The sequence below is a fragment of the Saccostrea echinata genome, unplaced genomic scaffold (assembly GCF_033153115.1).
Source record: "Saccostrea echinata isolate AGI-Se365-2 ecotype Australia unplaced genomic scaffold, CSIRO_AGI_Sech_v1 ptg000004l, whole genome shotgun sequence".
Taxonomy (NCBI): domain Eukaryota; kingdom Metazoa; phylum Mollusca; class Bivalvia; order Ostreida; family Ostreidae; genus Saccostrea; species Saccostrea echinata.
Window position 1 is genome coordinate 6,622,704 of NW_026889753.1, and position 23,725 is coordinate 6,646,428.

At 33.8% G+C, this 23,725-nt stretch overlaps 1 protein-coding gene and 1 pseudogene across 1 annotated transcript in view; one reads left to right on the forward strand and one right to left on the reverse strand.

The window, feature by feature from the left end:
* Nucleotides 1–20,600, forward strand: part of LOC133179281 (mucin-2-like) — an 87,811-nt gene extending 67,211 nt beyond the window's left edge. The window contains exons 8-9 of the mRNA XM_061314069.1: nt 19,191–19,387; nt 20,436–20,600. Of these exons, the coding sequence (XP_061170053.1) occupies nt 19,191–19,387; nt 20,436–20,483 (245 nt within the window). The 3' untranslated portion in view covers nt 20,484–20,600. The remainder of the gene's footprint in view (nt 1–19,190; nt 19,388–20,435) is intronic.
* Nucleotides 14,697–16,859, reverse strand: LOC133179437 (uncharacterized; annotated as a pseudogene).
* Nucleotides 20,601–23,725: the final 3,125 nt, after the last annotated feature.

Sequence of the window (23,725 nt, forward strand, 5' to 3'; positions counted from 1 at the left end):
CTAAGTAATTGCAGCAAAATTTGATAAAATATATGTGACAGTGCCCAAAGTATTATCTTAAAACAAATAAATTTTTCTCAGAAAAAAATTGCCTTACTCTGTTAAGATTTGTTATGCTGATGCTTCAAACTCTTTGAAAATGTGTACTGGGAAAGGTTTACCCCCCTTGTGTTTAGGTCTCTCTACCTAAATGAATAAGAGTCAAATAAAAAAAATATGGTGAGTTTTGAAAATGGTATACATCAATAAACTTATTTAGAGAAGAATTAGACTAAATTACATATTTCTGAAAACTGGTGTTTTCTTGAAGGTGTCAGAGGATAGTTTTTTTTAATGCCAAACATGTGCCGAGGGGGTACACATATACATGCGATCCATAAAAACATGTACATGGAGACAGTTTTTCAGGGGCTAATTAATTACACTTCATATGCTCATGGCTCACAAATTATGTCAACAAATTACATGTCATTTGCCCATTATAGTGCATATGTACCAAAAATGCACCTGGGGACTCCCGAAATTTTGGCTAGTTTTTCCAAGATTTGGGCCTCAGTCGCACCCATACAACCCACCCCCAGGCCCCAGCGAGCAGGATAAAACACCCAGTAGTCTGTAAATCAATGCATGTCCTAATGAAAATTCACCAATTGATATGGGGTCATTCACCTTCCCTCTGAGATACACAACTTCTTCTAAGGCCTACGTACTGCTTTTCAGCTGAATTTCCTCTTCAACTGATCACGTGTCTTAGTTTCGCATTTACAACTCTGTATATGATAAGCATCATAGTGACACCTACATGTTGCACATCACTTTTTTTTGGCAAAGCACTCTGCTACACTGCAAATGTGTCCCATAATTATTCTAATCATTTTTCTACATAAAATATCACATCAAACAGGGGATATCTCAGTTTTTTAAGAAATTTGACTTGGTCTTTGGTACGAAACTATCCCCTGCCACCTAACATGGCTGAACAACAAAACCTGCTTGAACTTCACTGAAAAACATGCAATAAACAAACTGAATTTGATCACATATTTTGTAAGTTTTTCTTTGGGAAAACTTCCATTACATTTTGGGAAAATACAGGCATATTTTCATTTGGGACTGGGGCCGAATTTGGGCCCCAAATCAGCCCTAAAAAAATCACTGACTGCACATTTTATCTATATACAAAACATCAAACGCTCGCATTTATCCTTATTTTTCCGGCTGCTAGTACATGTACCTGTTATGGATTTCTTACCTGAAGCCATTTGAATTCGCTTGTCAGTGACCCGTGATTACAATTAAAGTGTAACTCTTATAAAAACAAAATTTTAATTATGAGATTTTTGCAATCAATCAATACAATTTAAAAATGATTGATGTTAATATCAGAAAGAAACACCTTTGAATTATGCTCATAACCATTCCCCAATTTACATGTATTTATAAAGTTTTATTATTCTTCATTAATTGGTAGTTGCATTACATGAGATCTTATGAAATTGCAGGTTGAAACTTTACAATTTGGATCCGACATCTTTTAAAGTATGCCAATGCATGTTTGTCGAACAACAAAATTCCTTTGAACAATTAACAAAGACTGGTTAAGCCTTTCCCTGAGTTTGAACACTGATACTTTAATAAATGAACTGAGCAGATCCAATTTTTTTTTTACATTGAATTTAAGAGTAGCAAATTTTAAACGAACAACCGACTTAACAAATTTTAGTCGATAGTCATGATAGTCAATATGATTGAATGATAGTCGAGTACTAAATATTCATTAACATTCCTAATGAGACCATCAAACAGAGTTCAAAGATATTGTCACATTTTCCGTGTATTATTTGTAAAAAGTACTCTATTAAATAGATGTTTACATGCAGTCAATTTTGAGGATGTAATAAAAAAATATAATATATATAGGGATTAATTAGAAGTTTTTTTTTCATGATTTCACAAAGGAAATGCACATAACTTTTACATGTAAAAAATTATTAGGGATGGCAATGGTCAACTGGGTAACCATCTAATCAGTCAGAAATATAGTAACCGGTTTAGTATGGGATGACGGGTTATGATTTTCATAACCGGTTAGTCGGTATTTTTTGTATAATATGTACTTTTTAAATAATATACCAGTATACATTTTTTTTTTAAATTACCACTTAGATCATGAAGATAGCATGTGTAAAACTAGTCTCATTCAAGTAGATGCTCGACTGTCTCCATAAACTCCTGCTCGTTGGTGTTTACGGAGACAGACAAGCATCTGCTTGAACGAGATTAGTTTAAAGCTGAAAAGTTGCAATCGACTAATTAAATTATTCACAATATACAGCCACTGCAAAAACAAATCCCCATTATTTTGTCTTTACAGTAAAACATGCTTATAAATGCCAGGGACAAATAATTTTGATTCATTATAAATGTGTTCATTTTTCAGTTTAGTTTTCAGTATGTTTTAAAACCACAGGGAATGAAAACCACTTCACTATACGCTTCAATTCCTTATTTAAGTCTGTTCGCAGTAAGCGTGTTTTACTGTATAACCCAAATACCTATCCCAATCATGAAAAAATTTTATTTTCTAATTTCAAGAACTAATTTTTTACTAAACAATGTTTTACATTGTAATTAAGCTAGTTCATTATCTGTAATGGTAGCCTAGTTGTAGGGCATTCATTTTGTAATCAGGAGGCCTGGGCTTGATTCTCATTTGAAGAATATATAACAATAATTATCATGTTTATATATGTTGTATCTTAGATAGTGTATTGTTGAATTTTTGCATTTTTTTTGTTTCAATCAAAAAAATAAGTCTTGGTAAAATTACATGCTCTCATGCATTTAAATAAAAGGTAAAGCAATGGGGATTCGACAATGTCATGTCAGGGCTAACAGAGAGAGACTGAACCATGAAATAGATAACAAACATCAGTGTTTGTGCGTACATTTATACATTTGCTGGTATATACATGTAAACATCAGTGCTGTAAGCAGCTGTTAAATTTTAGATAAGAAAAATTCTAACCTTCATTTCCAAGGTCCACACCAATCATATATTAAAATGTCACCGTGAACTCTTTCATCACTCGCTACATTTATCACAGAAAACTCCGACACAAGACTGTTCATCGCTGTTAATGTGCTCGTCAGAATTTCCTCGTAAACAATTTGCGCAAGAATATATATATCCCTTTAAAACTAATGCTCCCTGTACGCAACCAAGGATTTTATGTGCTTCGTAGATGTGGATTAAATGTGCATGTCTACATACGGCTCGTACGTTAAGAAAATGAACAACTGTCAACTTCACATATTTTCTTCTCACTTTCTGTCTGTAATTCCGACTTGCATGGCTACTTCCGGGGACGTACTAAAGACTTGATATACTAAAGACCTGATATTCGACCTGATGAGTTTTCAAACAAGAGGCCCAAGGGCCTTAACGGTCACCTGAGTATGATACAACAATTTCAAGGATGCATAGAGTATTAAATGAACTGAAAGGTGAAGCTTTGTTGCCCAAAAGCAAGAAAAATATGGTGATCATGATCAACAAAATAATTGGTCTTAATATTCATTAACAGTTCATAAATTAGGTTCTAATCTGTTCCCCATTTTATCACTATCACTATACAGTATATTAACAAATTATCAATGCTTCTGTACTATTTTAATCCTTTGTTGAAATCTCTTACATTGGCATCTCTTGGTCTTTGATGAATATTTAATAAGACAAGTAATTTTTGTCTCATTTTTATTTATCTACTACTTACAAGTCTATCTGATCATTAAAACTATGAAAGTACTTTTTGTATTATACAATAAAAGTTTTTGCATAATTCTCTTGTTCTATTTACCTTTCAAGTACATTATTTACAGTGATAAATTATCAAAAGTAAATGGCAAAGGGGAATAACTCCTCTCAGTAGAATACAAACTAATAGAGCCCTGGCCAGGACCAGAACACTTGACCAAATGGTCCAGATGTTCAAAAATCTGGTAAAAATTCCCTTCCTTATAAAAACTTTTACTCTGTTTGCCTCAGATATGCCCAGGTGCGGAGAAGATTTTTAAATAAATAATGCATTTTTACTACAGATTCACTATATTATCAATAGAGCCCCAACCCCCAACCCCCCACCCCCAAAACACCAGAGCTTCTGACCCTGGGACCATATGTTTGCTCATCATCACTTTGTTTATCTGCTTAACACTAAGGAGCAAACAGGATTATTTAATAGAATTAATGCATTTTCACTAAATTATCAAGAGCCCCACCCTCACACCAGCACATCTGACCCAGGGGTCATGAAATTCACTACTCTGGAAGAAGCACACTTGCTCATCATAACTATACACTTAGCTTCTTTGCTTTTTTAACCAGAAGAAGAAAAGAATATTTTCAAAGAAATTTTGCTTTTTCACTTTATAATCAATAGAAGCCCCCCCCTTCCCCCTCACCAGAACCCTTAAACCCGGGGTCATAAAATTCACAATTTTGGAAGAGGCATCCTTGTGTATCATAACAATGTACTTTAGTCTGTTTAAGCAATACCCAGGGGCAGAGAAGAAGATTTTCAAAGAAATAATTCACCTTCACTATAGGATCTATATAGCCCCGCCCTAGCACCAAAACTCCTGTCCCCGGGGCCATGAATTTCACAATTTTGGAAGAGGCATCCTTGCTTATCATAACAATGTACTTAGTTTGTTTAAATAATACCCAGGTGCTGAGAAAAAGATTTTTAAAGAATTAAAACATTTTCACTTCATAATCAATAGAGCCCCGCCCTAACACCAGAACCCCTGATCCAGGGGCCACGAATTTCACAATTTTGAAAGAGGCATCCTTGATTATCATAACTATGTATTTAATGTGTTTCAATAATACCCAGGAGTAGAGAAGAAGATTTTCAAAGAATTAATGCATTTTCACTATATAATCAATAGAGCCCCACCCTAACACCAGAACCCCTGACCCAGGGGCCATGAAATTCACAATTTTGAAAGAGGCACTCTTGCTCATCATAACTATGTACTTAGTTACTGAACTTAATACCCAGGAGCAGAGAAGAAGATTTTCAAAGGATTAATGCATTTTCACTATATAATCAATAGAGTCCCGCCCTAACACCAGAACCCCTGACCCAGGGGCCATGAAATTCACAATTTTGGAAGAGGCACTCTTGCTCATCCTAACTATGTACTTAGTTAGTTTATTTAATATCCAGGAGCAGAGAAGAAGATTTTCAATGAATTAATGCATTTTCACTATATAATCAATAGAGCCCCACCCTAACAGCAGAACCCCTGATTCAGGGGCCATGAAATTCACAATTTCTGAAGAGGCACTCTTGCTCATCATAACTATGTTTTTAGTTAATTTCTTTAATACCCATAAGCAGAGAAGAAGATATTCAAAGAAATAATGCATTTTCACTATATAATCAATACCCCCCCCCCCTTCACCAAAACCCCTGACCCAGGGGCAATGAAATTCAAAATTTCTGAAGAGGCACTCTTGCTCATCATAACTATGTACTTAGTTAGTTTATTTCATACCCATAAGCAGAGAAGAAGATTTTCAAAGAAATAATGCATTTTCACTATATAATCAATAGAGCCCCCCCCCCCTTTCACCAGAACCCCTGACCCAGGGGCCATGAAATTCACAATTTTGGAAGGGGCATTCTTGCTTATCATAACTGTGTACTTAGTTAGTTTATTTTATACCCAGGAGCAGAGAAGAAGATTTTTGAAGAAATAATGCACTTTTACTATATGATCTATATAGCCCCACCCTAGCCCCAGAACCCCTTACCCTGGGGCCATGAATTTCACAATTTTGGTAGAGGGCTCAATGCTTATTACAATCATGCTAACAGTTTGACTGCTTGATGTCCAGGAGTAAAGAAGAAGATTTTTAAAGATTGCCTTAATTTTAGTGGTTTTTGCCCCACCCCTCAGGCCCCAGGGGGGCAGGGACCATGAAATTCACAAATTTTGTCCCCCTTCACCCATAGATGTTATATGCCAAATTTGGTTGAAATTGGTTGAGCGGTTTCAGAGAAGAAGCTGAAAATGTTCAAATGTTAACGCACAACGCACGACGCACGCCGACGGACGAAAACGGATAGCAATAGGTCACCTGAGTGACTCAGGTGACCTAAAAATAAAATAATCAGATTGAGTGTTATACATGATTTATTTTTAAAAAAAGTATTGATTATGAAGCATTATGCTTTACTAAACTACAATTTTTTTGAAATATTTGCCAACAAAGCATCAGATCAAATCACGTTTTTCGTATATCGGGTCTTTAGTGTCTTCTTCCCACAATGCCGCTCATGATTGTTTACATCCAGGTTACAAACAAGAGGCCCCGATTAAGACTTTTTATATACGGATGCATTAGTAAATGTTGATTTACCTTTACTTGTGTAAATAACTTGCATTTATAAACAACTTAAATAAAAGAAAACAGAGATATCGAATCAAAACAATTTATTTAAAACACAACAACTATCTAAAACCGTACAAGCATGTGTTACGATGCCCTAAAAGGCGTGGCTGGTTTGTAGACAACTTGTTCCTGTACGATTCTCGAATAATTATTATATAGAATAGAATAAAATATAGCACGGAGCTTGTTTCTCCTTATACCACATGACAAGATTTAATATGTTAGAAATTATGTCATTCAAACTTTTTCATAATATTTTTAGCTATCCAAAAAATACTTTTATGACCTGCTGTCCCCTGAATATAGGGGCCAGCCCCTTTTTCTTGATGTTATCTGAAAGCTCTCGTAATTACACACAACTTTCATTCTATATGTCTTACCAAATTTTTATCAGTTTAAAAGTTATTAAACAAAAAGCAGCAAAATTTCTTGGAAAAATAATTCTTAAAACTTGCCGTCACATAGCTTCCGAATTTAAAATAATTAGCCTACAATTTTAATGTTCTGCTCCTCTGCAATGTATTAGTTACAAGTTCTCCAATTTTCATGCAAATATCATGTGTCGTTATTGAGATTTCTACTGGACAAGAGACCCTCCAAATATCGATTAAAGGGCAATAACTCATGAACGGAGGTATATATCAAAAATTTGAAAAAACCGTTTTTAGGCAATAATACATTGTATCTACCCTGAAAGTTTCATAGCAATCGGACAAAAGGTCTCCGAGAAATCGCCTGCTGAAAATCGGCGGGAAAAAAAAATAAAATAATAATAAGAAACAGTAGAATAACAGAAGGGTCTTCCGAAGGAAGCTCGGAAGACCCTAATAAGAAACAGAGTAAAAACAATATGTTCCCAAACTTCGTTTGGGGAACATAATAATAAGAAACAGAGTAAAAACAATATGTTCCCAAACTTCGTTTGGGGAACATAATAAATTTGCTACCAGAGAGTATATATTAAACAAATAATTTAATCTGTACACAATACAATTTTCATATGTGCATATAAATACAATATTTCAAAGTGCCAAATAAATTTTGTTCATATGGTATTTTTTTTCAAATATGTCTGATACACAAATATCTGATCACATATTGTGTAAATCAATAAGTTTGGTGCTCGAATATATCAATGGAATAAACATCCAAAGCATATTACGCATTAATAATTATCACTTTTTAGATTTTAGAACATAAGCATGAATAATAAAAATTAGAAAACACTTTATAAGCACTAGAAATTAAAGGTACGAAATGTGATTTTTTTTCCCTGACATACGTAACGCTACAGAAAATTTCTAAAACTAATGTCAAATGATTAATTGACTTAGGTGAAATGGCTTTAGTCTACAGCAGATATACATGTACTTCTTGCAAATGAGTATACACTAAATCAGACAATTCCAGACATATCCATTCGTATTTATTCAACATTTTAACACACCCTTGTCATATTTTTCTCAAAAATACGCTTTGCTTCATACATTAATCGCTTAAGTTCGGTAATTTCAAAGTTTCGTTACATGCTCACTCGTGTTCTACTTCGCTGAACAATCTTTATGTCAATAATGGAAAGCCGAACCCGATAATTTTTGTTTGAAAATACTGTTACGGATGTCATACGTTACGCCGGTCAGGATTTTTAGTCATTTTTCCTCTCTATTTACCACATTATCATCGTCATTTTCTGTAGATTAGCGTAAATAGCATTGGATCATTGTATTGTTCAAAAATATAACGAATAAGTTTACCAAATGTCGTTAATTTAGTTGAAAATGGCGTTACGGAAGTCAGGCTTTAAAATGCGTCAAACTCATTTTTCATTTTTTAAACAAAAATTAAAGAAAACCCATACATTTTCGACTTTCAAAGGTATATCTTGTCTTCTAGTGTGCCTTTTACTTATAATTACGATACTATCCATAGATATTCGATTGAATACAATCACTTCCTTTCAAATCAATCACGCGTTACGGAAATCAGGCCGGTTTCAGCGACAATATATAAATCGGGGTAAATAAAGGAAGAATGTTTTATTTCCGATTGTGTCTTACTGACAAAACAGGCTTTGTGATGCTTAAATAAAGACTAAGTTTTAAATGTCTATTTCTTCAAGTATATGCCACCCAGTAAAGTATTAAAATTGGAATATGCACTTACGACATGCTGAGAAACGAACAAAACTATTTTTCATAGGAATATTTGGACATAATTTAACACTTCAAATGCATAATAATTGGTACCTAAATTTTTCATTTTTGTTGTAGATATATTTTGAGTAAAGTTTCAGTAATATACATTAAATAGGAAAAAATAATTTTGTATTAAATGCTAGCGACACCATTCTTACATATTTGGAACCATTTCTAGAGAATGGCTGTGTAGTGAAAATACATTATTTCTTTGAAAATCTTACATGTATCTGTCGAAGTTAATCGTGTTCAAAAATCGAGACTTGTAAATTAAAATTTCCAATCGTATCAGTTTCATAGTCTACATATGTAAGTACGTAATTCCGACATCCTAGCCTGTATTTTCGAACATACAACTGTGTTGACTTTAAGTCTATACTATGAATATTAGTATTTTTGATGTTGTAAACTTTGTTTTCCGGAATCTACATTGCCACGCTCAGAATAAAACACGAAGACAAGTCTACAAATATAAACTATACACGTTTGTCGAATTATGATAATAGAGGGAAGAAACTATGGAAGGGTACCAGTATTTTTTTTTATTTTCTATTTTCATTCTAACTTCTTTTTCCAAATGAAATAAATTACTTAATTCTTATTTCTTGTGTTGTTTTTCTTACTTCCAATTTTATATTAATATTTTTATTTAAATTTTTTATTTTAATTCCAACTTCTTGTTTATGTTTTCCAATTTTATTTTATATTCTTATTTTTATTTTATTTGACGATGTGATATAAATCATTACCCGCTTATACGCGTCGCCCGCGTGGCGCAGTGGTTAGAGCGTCTGCTCTAGAGTCGCGGGTTCGAATCCCACTGTGGGACGTGGAGACCGGTCCTTCGGATGAGACCGTATAAACCGAGGTCCCGTGTCGCAGTAGGTGCTGGCACGAAAAAGATCCCTCACTGCTCAATGGCCGTAAGTGCAGAGTATAGGACAAAATTTGCAGCTCTCCACCGCCAAGTGGTGGCGTCTCCATATGAGTGAAAAATTCTCGAGAGGGACGTTCAACAACATACAAACAAAACCCGCTTATACGCGGCTTAAAAATTGTGCGGATCTAGAGCGGCTTCGGTTTATAAGGTCTTACGCAGCTGTTACGTTTGGCACGGCAATAGGAACTTCTGACAATCGAACTCTGACCTCTCCATGGCTTTGTGAAGCGAGTACCCAACGACTAGAATAGGCTACAGTGATCAGTGCCCTGGTTTATTAAGAACTTATGTAATTGCAATGCTGATCCGTAACAACGTTTTTCAGGGGAGGGGGTAGCCAAAAAAAATTTGACGAAAAAATAAACTGCCAAAACTCCTCCTTCTTCGTAGGAGGGTGAAACGATGTTTAGGATCTTTCTTAAACTTTTCAGTAACTGTTTTTCAACTCACGAATTTGCCAGTTTGGTGATACTGAAAAATAAGTGTATGTGTAGGGGGGATGCAACCTATACATAATTTTTTCATATTAAAACAACTGTAAAAGATTATTCTCCACACAAAAGAGTGAAGAGCCCAGCCTTCCACCCTGAGATTTATTGAAGATGTTTTTTCAGTCCTACTTTGAAAAAATAATTTGATGACAGTATCAATTTATAGATACATGATATTTATGTACCAAAAGCAGGTAATCAAAATTGGCGGTCATATTTATCATATTTTAAATATCATGCTCCAGGGCCATAAAACTTAGACAAGCTCTTTTTTGGTTTCATTCTCACTTTTACCAAAGGAATTAATAGTAGAAAAGGTGAGACTGAGAACAAAAAAGATCTCATCTTAGTTTCATGGCCCGGAGCCAGGTTCGTAGGCAGCGAGTGAGATGAAGGTGTCAATATATACTATACAAATGAAAATAAGCCATTTCCAATTGTGTCCCCTCAATAATTTTGCCGGTAAATACATTAGAAAAGAAATCGAGGCGAATTTATTTTGTTGTAATATACTCAGGTGACCGTTAAAGCCCTTGGGCCTCTTGTTTAGTAACGACCTTCAATTTGATCGGATGACTTTAGATGAAATTCAGGACATACCTCAACGTCACAAGAAATTTTTGTGTGATTATGAACTTCCACTGTTTTTCCATTTAAAATGTTATAGATCGGATATTAAGGGTTCTACAAAACAAAGAACCCTAGCTGCTATGTTAAGTAAATATACATGTAAGCAAATACTATGCACAGTTCATTTTTTGTTAATATTTTTTAAGGACAGACGATAAGTTCCTCAATGATATAAATATTTTTCTAATATTTTGTCATTGAAGTAACGCTACTTTAACATGTTTACTCACAAAACATTGAGGTACCTTACCAGGCATTTGTGCAAGATACCACAGGATGATGTTTCCTATTTTATCCTTTTGGGAAAATCTTTATTTGTCAATATCACATTTTTTAGCGTTTCGATTATTTTACGATAATAAGAAACCTGCTAAGAAATCAGAAGGTAATTAAAATTTTGAATATTTTTCATACATTACGAAGATTTGCAAAACAGATATTTGAGGAACGTATCGTCTAACCTTAAACATGATTCATAAGCGTTCAATGAATGATAAATAATTCATGTCATCTCGACCCCGATTCTATTTCCAACGTTTTTTTTTTTAAATTGAAAATTAGATATTTTTTCCAATTCATTTCAAATTCATTTTTGCAATATTTGAATTCTTTTGTTTATATCTTTTAATCAAAGAAGTGAAGAACTCTTAACCATTCAATCTGGTACAAAGCAGTAAGATAAATGCTACCGGATCCTACGACGGGGACGTGGTTCTATTTCAGGATCCATTCTAAACATTATTATGAATTTTTCATTTTTGTTCCTTTCCTTTATCCATTTTTCTTTCGTTTTTTAATTTCTTTTTTAAAGTATTTTTTTAATTTTATTTTTCATTTTATTATTACTATTGTCATTATTTTGTGGATGATAATTTGTTCTGTTACAGAAATATATTATCGTATCATTGTTTTCTTCTTTCAGCTTCCTATGTTTTTTATTGTTAGTTAACTCTAGCTTGTTTTATTTAAGTGTCTTGGTTTTAGAGAATTTTACAGTTTTGTTGGCTTGGCCTTTTTTTCTTTTGGCTATATTCTTTACTATTTAAATTATGAAATTATTGTTTGCGGTGGTAGAGTAAAAAAAGAGTAATCGATAAAACCGCTGTTGTCTTTGCACTGGATTCATACTAACACAAACTTCTTAAGTAACTTTTAATATATTTTAATAATAGGCTGTTGATTTCAAACATTCCCCTGAAATTCAAAGCATCTCGGGGTTTTTGCGTTTGGGTCACATCCAAATCGTACAGCAAATCTAGAAGTGATTGCATCTTAATTATTTTCCAGTCTGCATTTAACCTAATGACATTGATGTATAATTTGTTTTGGAAATTCGTCCATAAAATTGGAAGTATGAATGCTGTTGTTCCCCCATCGGTTCACAGAAGCCTTTTTTAAGATTTTGTACAGAAAGCTTTGTGGATACGGTAAGTCATTTATCTCCACAATAAAGAAGCATCTCATTCAATGACTAGGAGTTCTGAGGATGGATTGAAAATTTTGTTAAGAATTTCGCTGATTTCTGGGTTTGTTAATCTTTTTTTCAAATCATGAGGAATTTTTTTTATTTTAAATGCCTGGTTCAAGGAGTGTAGATTGGGGTCGGAAAGCAAGTTCCCATAGCATTTGTCAACGCTTTCTCTCCGTCTATCCCGAAAACTGTCCTTGACTGGTCAAAACCATTCAATACATTTTGAATATGATTGCTAGTTTGGATTCTTTGATAGGTGTATAATTTGCCATCCCAATTAAAATGTGTTGGTCCCAACATTATGGCTGCCGGCCAGTTTCAGCTTCTAAGATGTTTTTATTTTTAAATTTTGAAACTGCAAGGAAGCATGAACCCACCTTCAAATTGTTCTTCGGAATAGAAGAAATAGTCCAATGCCTACTGTTTGAAGATGTTAACACCTTTTTAATAAATGGAAGTGTCTTTGCTCTTGTTAAAGATGTTGGTATCTTCATCTGCTTGGTTCTATTGTCATGTGTATGTTTTTTCTTCTCATAACTGTACTTTGCATTTCTTGCTGTTTTCAGCATTATAGGAACTTCTGGATTTTCTCGATAAATATCATTCTTGACGTGTCTTGGTATTTTAGAGTATTTTCTTTTAACTGCTAATATTTGTTCTTCTTTAAATGTAATTTTTTTTTTAACCCTTTTAGATTTATAGACGGAAAGATATTTATTTGGTATACATGTACAACATACTTTGCTACCATACATTGTTTTGACAAGGTAATATTAATATATATATATATATATATATATATATATATATATATATATATACACATGTATACAATGTATATATATATATATATATATATATATATATATATATATATATATATATATATATATATATATATATATACTTACTCGTATAAATGGGACATCGACTGCGATTTCACAGCACATTTTTTTTTCACTACGGGATGGAGTATTGTGTCGCTAAATGTAAAACCGACCGGAACTAATATTTTAAATTCTGAATTTGTTTTTTCCAAAGACGAATTTCTCTTTAACCTACGCGCGCGGGTGATGTTAAAAGCAGAATTAACTTTAGACAGCCTAAGTTATTGACAAACAAGTTGATGAAACAAAAATATCAACAGTCTTGTTTAAAGTCATCATTTCTTAAGTTCTATGATCGATACAATGACCTTGTCAGCAAAAACAATCTATCATTAAGTCGTATGCTGACTGACGTTTTCCCTATTAATTTTTAGACCATTATTTATACACTAAATTTTCGATGGATTTTTCCGTCATTTCCCGATCATGACAAGGAGCACACGGCGGGTGTGACCGGTCGGCAGGGGATGCTCACTCCTCTATGGCACCTGATCCCACCTCTGATGTTTTTGGAGGTCCGTGTTTGCTCCCGATTTGAATTGTTTTAATGGACTTTGAGCTTGAATACTGTTCGTTATCTCCACATTCCATAGCCCCGAATACCACAATCTGCAGGCGTAATCAATGTGATACTATATAAGTGCTGAACATAGAGTCTTTTTACAGAAAGGTATCTAAAAAAAACAGGCTTGTCGGTACATAAATCACAACCTATTACTTTCTGAACAATTGCTTCAACAATGCATTCACCACTCAAAGTTTTGGTCTGATTTTAATATAACTTGGCACACAAGTAGACTACACTAAGATACATAATTTAACGCATCGGTTTTTGATTTCGATGAACAGTGTTGCCATGGTTACTAAAAGTAGAAATTTATGTGAAATTCCTTTTAAACGCTGCTCCTCCTACACTTTTGGTCTGATTTCAATATAACTTGGCACACAAGTAGACTGCACTATCATACATGATTTAGTGCATCGGTTTTGGATTTCGATGAATGGTGTTGCCATGGTTACTTAAAATATAAATTTCTGTGAAATTCCTTTAAAACACTACTCCTGCTACAGTTTTAGTCTGCTTTTAATATAATTTGGCATACAAGAAGACTATACTAAGATACATAATTTAATACATTAGTTTTTGATTTCGATGAAGGGTGTTGCAATGGTTACTAAAAATAGAAATTTCTGTGAAATTCTTTTAAAGCGCTACTCCTCCTACAGTTTTGGTCTGATTTCAATCTACAATTTTAATTTGGCACATAATTAGAATATACTACGATAAATAATATGTATTTCGGTTTTTAATTCCAGTGAAGGGTGTTGTCATGGTTACTAAAAATAGAAATTTCTGTGAAATACTGTACTCCTCCTACAGTTTTCGTTTGATTTCAATATAACCTGGCACAGAAGTAGACACATTAAGATACATAATCCTATTTATTGTTGCATGTTGCAAAGTTTCAAATCCAGGTGTTACTTTTCCTTTGTCAAACGTACAGACCATTAGAGCTACAGTCTCATCAGAGACTTCTGGTTTAACTATGGACTGGTAAATGGAATAGCGAAAATTCATACAGGTACAAATCAATTGTACATGACATTGATCATACTTACAATCTTTTTGGTGCTTTACTAGACACCATTTGATTAAAACTTTCATTCAGCTGGGTAGATCCTAAAGCACACAATTCACTAACTTTGTTGGCATACTTCTCAAAAAGGTCCTCTAGCTTTACGAAGATTGGGACATGACAATGGTTTTACATATGGAAGGTTCCTGGGTTTATAGTTACTTTTCTCACTTTTACACCAAGAACCACAGGCATGATGCTCACCTACGATTATGCATAATGTTAAGCATATACACTCTAAAATTTCAAAATGTTTAAGCTCACTTATTGCATGTAATACATACAGTATACCCTTACCATATAAATGTGAAACAATGTTTCTGAAATCAGCCTTGAGTTGTTGTTCTCTGTTTTGATTCTGATGGATGCAGTACATAAAACATCGCTCTATGTGCCCTCTGACCTTTACATTTCTCAACACTTTGTGCTGGTTACTCAGTTCAATCAAGTTGCCTGTAAATCCCTTTTTTATATGGTTGCTGTCTGATTTCTTTGAGATGTTTGGATTCACTGATGCATTCACTCTTGAAAGAGTTGTAGAATCATTATCCATTATCAAAGTTGTCACCTGAAATAATGTATACGTTTTATATTAATTTATTTGGTTTCAATCTATATAAGAAAATGCACTTGAAAGCAGACAACACATGGTGATGAGAAGCTTTCATACAAATACCGACTGAGCTTTTGATGATATTGTTCATTAAAACAAATGAATTGACTGGATTTGAATGAGGACTGAACAGATAGTCATTACAATTACTATTTAACTTTTCATAGGATGGTATAACCAAGTATATTAATACCTTTGCTCCTTCATCTTCAACATTCTTTAGCATTTGGCAGGCCATTGCAGATTCCATTGCTTTGGCTGAACCTGTACAGTTAACGCTGCATTTGTATTTTCTTGGAGAAACTGCTTTGGCTGCTGCACAAATTCTGCATTTCTTGGCCATTACTGAACACCCAATAAGTTTTCTCCCAAATAATGATGCATGGCCTAATTTAATATGATTAAATCTATATTGACTTTGATACTTTCATGTATATATATGCTGCTATTGCATTGCAGTGACAGTGTCAGGTATCATAAAACTTTTAATATGTTGTACAATTGTTTTAGTTCACCTGTTCAAATGTTAAAGAATAAATATACCTGTGAGGCTATTATATGCTCGTCCTGTGCCCCGCTTCTGCCATGCTCCATCAAAACTGGCTGACAGGTTCCCTTCACTCCTAAAATTAAGCCATTACTAACATACGTTAAACAGGTATGAGATATTTGTTAAAATTAAAAATATCATATCAAGACTACATAATTGAAAAACTAAATATCAATTTTTTTTAAATTAATAGTTCCTTTTTTTACAATATGAATTACATAACAGCAAGTGAATGGTTTCCCTTTTACACTACATGGTAATTCCTATACAAAGAACTTATTTATCAGACTCCTCTTTACAACAAACTTAAAACATACAAAAAATACATAAACAAACTAAATACATGTCCATTTCCCTGCGAAGATGCTGTCGACAACTTTCTTCAGCCATGAATTCCAGATGGTTCCCAACTTCTCTTTCTCGCTTCTTCAGACTCTTCTGGGTAATTGTGGGAATGTTCAGGGAAGCCAATAAACCATTCACCTGAGTTTCACCAAGTCCCTCATTAATCATTGCTAAAAATTGCATTTAATTACATATAAGTCGTTACTACATAGCAATCCCTCAACAGGGTTATTTTTCTTGGAAGGGATGTCAAATGAGAAAGTGTAAAAATTACCTGCTGCCAACTTGGTATTTACATCCCATGCGTATCCACCACTTGTTGTTTTGTGTTTTCCTCCAGTTGGTACTTCGTTGAGGAATCCACATTCCAAAAAATTGCATTTTAACAATCAAATCATGTAATAGTCCGAATTTTCTTTCACACACACAATCGGGCAAGTGAAGTGGTTGGTCGCACAGTTGACAGCTCTTCAACCCGTCTGCAATAATCCCCAAATCTACAACCCGTCTGCCCACGCGCCATTGGTCTCTCTTCTCTTCGTCTTCTTGCGACATTACAACTTCTTTAGCGATATGGCAAACATCGTCACCACCATCCTCACCTTCAAAATAATTGTGATCAATTCCAACGATAGGTTCTTCAGATGTCTCATTAATACCGCTCTTACGTGCCTTAATTAGGCACGCTCTGCGGGTGCCCTATAGTGATCAGTCTGTCCGTCCGAGATCTCTTGTCCGGAGCATATCTTCTCTCTCCTTGGCCCAACCAAGTCGATAAAATGGATAGCAACTGTTCCTTCGCCATGCGCTCGGCACTTTGAAGTGAAAGTTGCGGGTCTTTCGGATGAGACCTTAAAAACCGAGGCCCCGTGTCACGGCAGGCGTTGGCACGATAAAGATCCCTCACTGCTCAATGGCCCTGAGTGCCGAGTAAAGGTCAAAATTTGAAGCCCTTCACCGGTATATGGTGACGTCTCTATATGAGTGAAAAATTCTCGAATGGGACGTAAAACAACATACAATCAATCAATCAATCTCCTTGGCCCAATCTGGCTCATACTTCACCCACAGAGCGTCTTTGGGTAAAGGGTGTGCACTGACCTTGAACCATGTTTCTAGATCAAAGGTTAAAGTCATAGCAGAATTATATGAAAAATCCTTGTCCGGAGAATATTTTCTCTCCTAATGTGGCTCATACTTCACTCACAGAGTGTCACTGGTCAATTGATGTGTAGTGACCTTGATCGAAGTTTCTGGGTCAAGGTCAAAAATAGCCTCTCTTTTTAAATTATTGTCCGGAGCATATCTTCTCTCTCCTTGGCCCAATCTGGCTCATAATTCACCCACAGAGTGCCTTTGGGTAAAGGTGGGTCTAAGGTTAAGGTCATAGCAGAATTATATGAAAAATCCTTGTCCGCAGCATATCTTCTCTCCCCTTGGTCCAGTGTGGCCCATACTTCACTCACAGAGTGCCACTGATCAATGGATGTGCAGTGACCTTGAACGAAGTTTTTAGGTCAAGGTGAAAAATAGCCTCTCTGTTTAAAATCTTTGTTCGGTGCATAATTTCTTTCCCTCAAGTCCAGTCAGCCTCAAACTTTAACAATTGACTTAGTGATTTTCCTTCCATATTTTGATAGAAGATATGCAACAATTTTCATAGAGGATATGCAACATTCGTAATTTTTGAGCCGTTTTTTTTATGGAGGGTATGGAGCACTCGTGACTTTCTTGCCATTTTATATTATAACAAGGACGACATAGAAGCCCATTAGCCTCAAACAACACATCCCTTAATAGTACACAAATATTCCTCTTCAAATTAAACCCTTTTCAGCTACCTTACATTTTCATGTTCGTTGCTGAAAGCGGGGTCCTTTGAGATGGCCACCATCTCAATAATATCTAGTTTTCTCTTTTCCTCTCGCCAATCCTTCTCTTTGTTTCTGACGAGATTCTTAAATAAATCTCCCCTTTCTATCCCTCGCCATTTTTTCCCGCAATAATTTAATTTACCGGTTATGACATTCGCTGTGAAAAATTAAAACCCAAGACGGTCGCCATTACGAATCCGACCATTGTGACGTAATACAATTCTAACTCGATTTTTTGTGACGTATTTCAAGTGTGGAACTACGTTAAATGTAAAATCATACGTTTCTTTTTAGCTCACCTGAGCCGAAGGCTCATTTGAGAAAATTAAACCTTCGCCATATTAGCTGCCATACAGGGGCACACACACAACATAGATAATTTACATGCAATAAATAATGAAATATTTGTAGGGTTTTGTGTTTAGCAGGAACGCACAGTGATTTTGACGATTATTTATACTTCTTTTGCTGCATTTGATGGATGTTTATCACTAGAATTTTTAATAAAATGACCTCGACCCAGACTCAAAAAGCAGAGTGTGATTATTATAAGTATCGTAGCTTCTAACGTGCTATATACAACGAATGAAATCGTGAGAAACTTAAAATTACATACAGTTTAACAGACAAATGACATGAAAAATAATTTCAGGATCTACCTTTCTTCTTCATGTAGTTTTTATTTTAGCTTTCACATTGTTTTCCAATGCATTTTATGAGGCAATTATAGTTGTGACTTTTTTCAAATTCATCAAACTTCATGATTTCTGTCTAAATGCACGAAATGTGTAAGTAAAATACGCCCTTAAAATATGCATTGCTTCGGTGTATCTCTAAATCAAAATCATGGAAAGTATGAATGTTGGAAAATTTTCATTGCTCACCAAACAAATTAAAGGTGTGCAACATGTTAGAGGAAAGAGGTTTTTCCATCATTTAGGTTTATGCGCTCATCAGGAGACAGTTCGAGTACTTGAAAATTTTATTTAAACATTTGGTATTTGGTTAATATCCACAGCAAAACAATTACAAATTGGAAAAAAAATCAGCAATTTTGATAGTCACCATAAACTGCACAATTTTTTTTCCAGATGTTTCAGTTCCTTTGGTTATTGTTAGCGCTGTAACAGGAATAATCATACTGCCAACAAGTATTGTTATTTACTACAAGAAATACAAGATTAAAACAATCAAGGACACCCATATGACATCTGCTACTAAGGTCTACAAAGAGACTCGGCTTGGTATTGCAAAAGGGCACTTTCATCCTCAGGACCTTAAATTAAAGGTAAACTTTTTAACAATCTCTTTTATTTTCCTAAGAAATATATGACATCTTTCTCTACAAGCAAGAAAAATATTTAAGGAACCACTGTCTATAGTTTGTTGGGCATGCCTGGACATCAACGATAGTTGGAAACCTAGGTTAACTAGAAAGTGATTCTTTAAATTTACATTTTATATATGAAATCAAAATTTAAATTTAAAAAAATGTATATAATAAATTTATAACACACTTCATTCCATGTTAATTTCCATAGCCCCGCCCATTGACACAAAGACAGCCACGAGAGATTGACATGCATACATGTATTAGGCAACTGACCTTTCACTTGGCGGAATTTAGATTCAGTTGTAATCAGTGGCGGATCCAGAAGTTGGTAAAAGGGGGGTGAGGCCCTATCCCCAAAGAAAATCCAATAGCAGGGTTTTTCCCGACCCCCCCCCCCCCCAAATTCGCCACTGGTAATTATCCAGATATCATCACACTTAAGTTTTAAAGAGTGATCACAGAGAAAACAGTTGGAAATGTAAATATATATTACTAGGTAACCATCATCTCATCAATTGAATTAACTACATGTAGGCTCATAGCAAATAAATGAAAGAAGGTAAGAGTAATACACCTTACTCGGCTTACAAAAGAGATTTATTATAATTATATAACTGAGTTTCACACTATAATTTTAATTTTGGTATTAAAAATTATTCAAGAAGAACAAAAGCAGGCCATATTTTAGTTTTGTCTCATCTCCACCTTTTAAATCCTTGGACCTTCATATATTTAAACCAGTTGGGGCACTCTGTCACACTGACACATTTTTACGCCTTCAAAACTTGAATACGTCAAAATGTTTGTAGAAGAGTATATAATTTTTAGAGGGAGATAAAACACACCTTAAGTTAAACTAATGAATAACTGTTGGTGAGTACTCAATTTTGTTTGCAAGATGTTAAATTAAAAGCATTCAATCGAAATATTGATGATTATCCAATGAATTTAGTAAAGATTTATTTATAAAAATATGCTTAGAAATTTTTTCACAATGTTTAAGGTTGATCAACAAATGAACGGTGAAACCGGAAATCCACAAGAAATGTAAGATTGTCTATCAACGGAGAATCCTGAATTGAAACCCAAACACCCGAGATTATAGAAGCCGACTATGTTGGTACGAATTGTGCTGTGCCGTATTCATCTTGTCATAATTGTTCTTATTTTAAAGGTATATAAATGTTTGTTTGTGACAATTAGTCGTTGTATATACATTTTTATTTTAAAATATTTATTAGCTTGATGTTTCTAAAGAACAAATGCATCTGTATGTACATAAACTTAACGTAGAACCTACGTCATATGACGTCATAGTTAAGTGCAAGACTGTCTCAGCTAATGAAAATACACAACTGTGATAATGTGAATGACATGCAACCATTTTGAAGGAATGTAAAGTTGCGAAGAAATCTTCAGTTGACTATTAAGGCATGTCACTCGTCAGCTTTTAAGAAAAGTTTAGTCAGAAGCTCTAACTTCAAAACTATTTATTTCAATTCAATTTTTATAACATATTTGATAGAAAGAAAAAGTAAGCAAGCTCACATACCCTACGTTTCCCCTAAACTTGACAATGCAACACATAACAAATGGCACAGTTCACCTTAAATACACAGTATAATTCAAAAAGGGGAATTACTTGAAAAAATTCATCACATTAAAACTTCTTGCATATAAGGACATTCAAATCTTTGTCTGTAACAAATATAATTGGGCTGAAGTTTAAAGATAAATAATGGAATCAAAATCTTTCTTGGTAATATACAAATCTACACATTATGTCTGAAATACCTACAAAGTTTCAGGAAATTCAGTGCAGGAATTATGCTGACAAACTGTTATTTAAATTCCTCAATGATTTCGATTTGTTAATAAGTGTAAGTCCATGTCCAACGAATGACAATTTAAACATTGAAATAATTGATGGAAACAAAATTATGATGTAGTCATATAAAGATCTTTGTATATGTACTGTACTTATGAAATTATTTTAGGCAAAGCACTCCTTTGATGTATGTTTGTGTGTGTGTGTGTGGGGGGGGGGGGGGGGCTTTTTGTGTACTTCTATCCAACAGTGTGTGTGTGTTGAATCATTAATATTTTGATCTCAAAATCAATAGGGGTTTTTTAAAGGTCATAAAATATTTCACATAAAATTTCATTACAAAATCTGACTCCAGTGGATTTCCTTATTACGTAGCTGAAAAGTTTCTTCAATAATAGCCAAAACTCTTAAGGTAAAAAATAATGGAATTGAACTTTCCTAGCAATATGCACATCTACACACAATGTCCTAAATATCTGCAAAGTTCGACGAAATTCTGTGCAGCGGTTTTAGAGGAGTTGCGCTGATAAACTGTTCATCTATATATTCAAGATATGGTCAAAAATCTAAGTTGAAAGTGCCGAAATTCCAAGAAAAATAACGGAATTGAAATTTCCTGGCAATATGCACAACTACACACTGCGTCCTAAATATCTGAAAAGTTTGACGAAATTCTGTGTAGCAGTTTAAGAGGGGTTACGCTGACAAAAAACAGGACTGACTGCCGGACGGACGGGTCGAAAACATTATACTCCCCGCAACTTGCTGCGTAGGATATAATTAAAAAAATGCAAATTATACAACATTCAAATTAAAAACTGCTCACAGAGTCATAAAGAAACAAGATTTATGAGGGACTATTTCTTGCTGTGGAAGAATATTTAGATGAAAATTCTTCAAATCTACACATTTGTTAAATTTAATGTATTGGAAGTTTAACCCCACATACTTTTTCTCAGAAATTGTTTTCCGTTATTATATATGCTATGAATATTAAATACAAGTTTCAATTTATATTTTTAGAACAAAGTTTACACATTCATTCAACAGACTTTGCCAAGAATTGAAGATATATTAAAGGGGTCAAGATAAAATTTTCACTGTTTTCTGCCTGAAAATTGCATATTTTGACCAATATCTCAAAATGTACATCACTTACCCCATTTTTTTCTTTCGTTATTTTAAATAACACGATACTTCCGACCGAACAACATTTTAGTCATCAAAAGTTTGATATAAGAAAATATTTTATTGTCTATTTAGATTTTTAATACTCCGAATATAATGCTATTTTAGTGCAAAAAGGTCACGTAATAATTTTTGCGCATTAATTTGCATGATTTGTTCAATGCTAATTATTATTTAAACTTTTTTACATAAAATAAGATTCTATTTATTCACATTGATTACATCTGATCAATTATGATAAAGAATAAAGTTGATAACCTACGAGTTACAATTTTAGTGCAAAAAGGTCAAGTTAATTGTACCGTTGCTCATTAACACTGACCCCAATTTTCTTTGCGATTTTTAGTCATGCTATATGAATACTTATCTAAAATATACTTTTCGAAAAATACTTAATATAACTAATTTCACGAGTGACATACCTTAAGTAGTACAATATCTTGATGACAATTCGTCTGAGTCATAGATCTATTAGATTTTGTGTTTAATGTTTATATATCTATTATGAAATGATGTGTATTCATTTTCATAATTATTTGTTAATTATTCATGAATTTTTATTGGTTCGTATATAATTATAATATTTCGCTAAAACATTAATTTTTAAAAAAGTAATTTACATTTTTTCATAAATACTAACAGTGTAAATCTCAAAGTAACACCAAAACATTCATTTACTTATTAAATCCTGTGTACATGTAAGTGCAAAAAAATCAACATGAGTAGTATTGATTAAAAAACATCTCACTTATTAAGGCCGGTTTACACGGTAAAGCAGGCGGTATAAACCTTGTCGTATACAGCAAAATGTTACTGTGTGTACGGCGCTATTACATGGAATTTAAACCTCCCCGGAGTCATATATTCCACGCGTTCGAGTGGAGCGTGTCTCTATTCTGTAAGCAAGTCGTATGAAACTTTCTTTCTCTGGCCAATCAGCGGTCTGGGATTTGGGTGATCTATTTATGCTTCACTGACCAATTCAATTTTATAAAAGAATACTTCAACATTTTTATACATGTATATGTACATGAGTTATGGCTTGTTCAAATTTAAAAAAAAATGATTTTTTTTTTTACATTTTCGCTAAAAAATATGAAACAAATCGTAAACAAAAAATAAAAGCGAATATCAATCTTTCAGTGCTAAAACTTTAGTTTAAAAAGGATGATTTGAAGATCCATCAAATAAAATTTTGGTGTAGCATTCCTCCTTACGTGTATTTCAAACAGACCGTTAATTTTATATTACCGGTGGCCAAAAACGCAGTGTAAGAG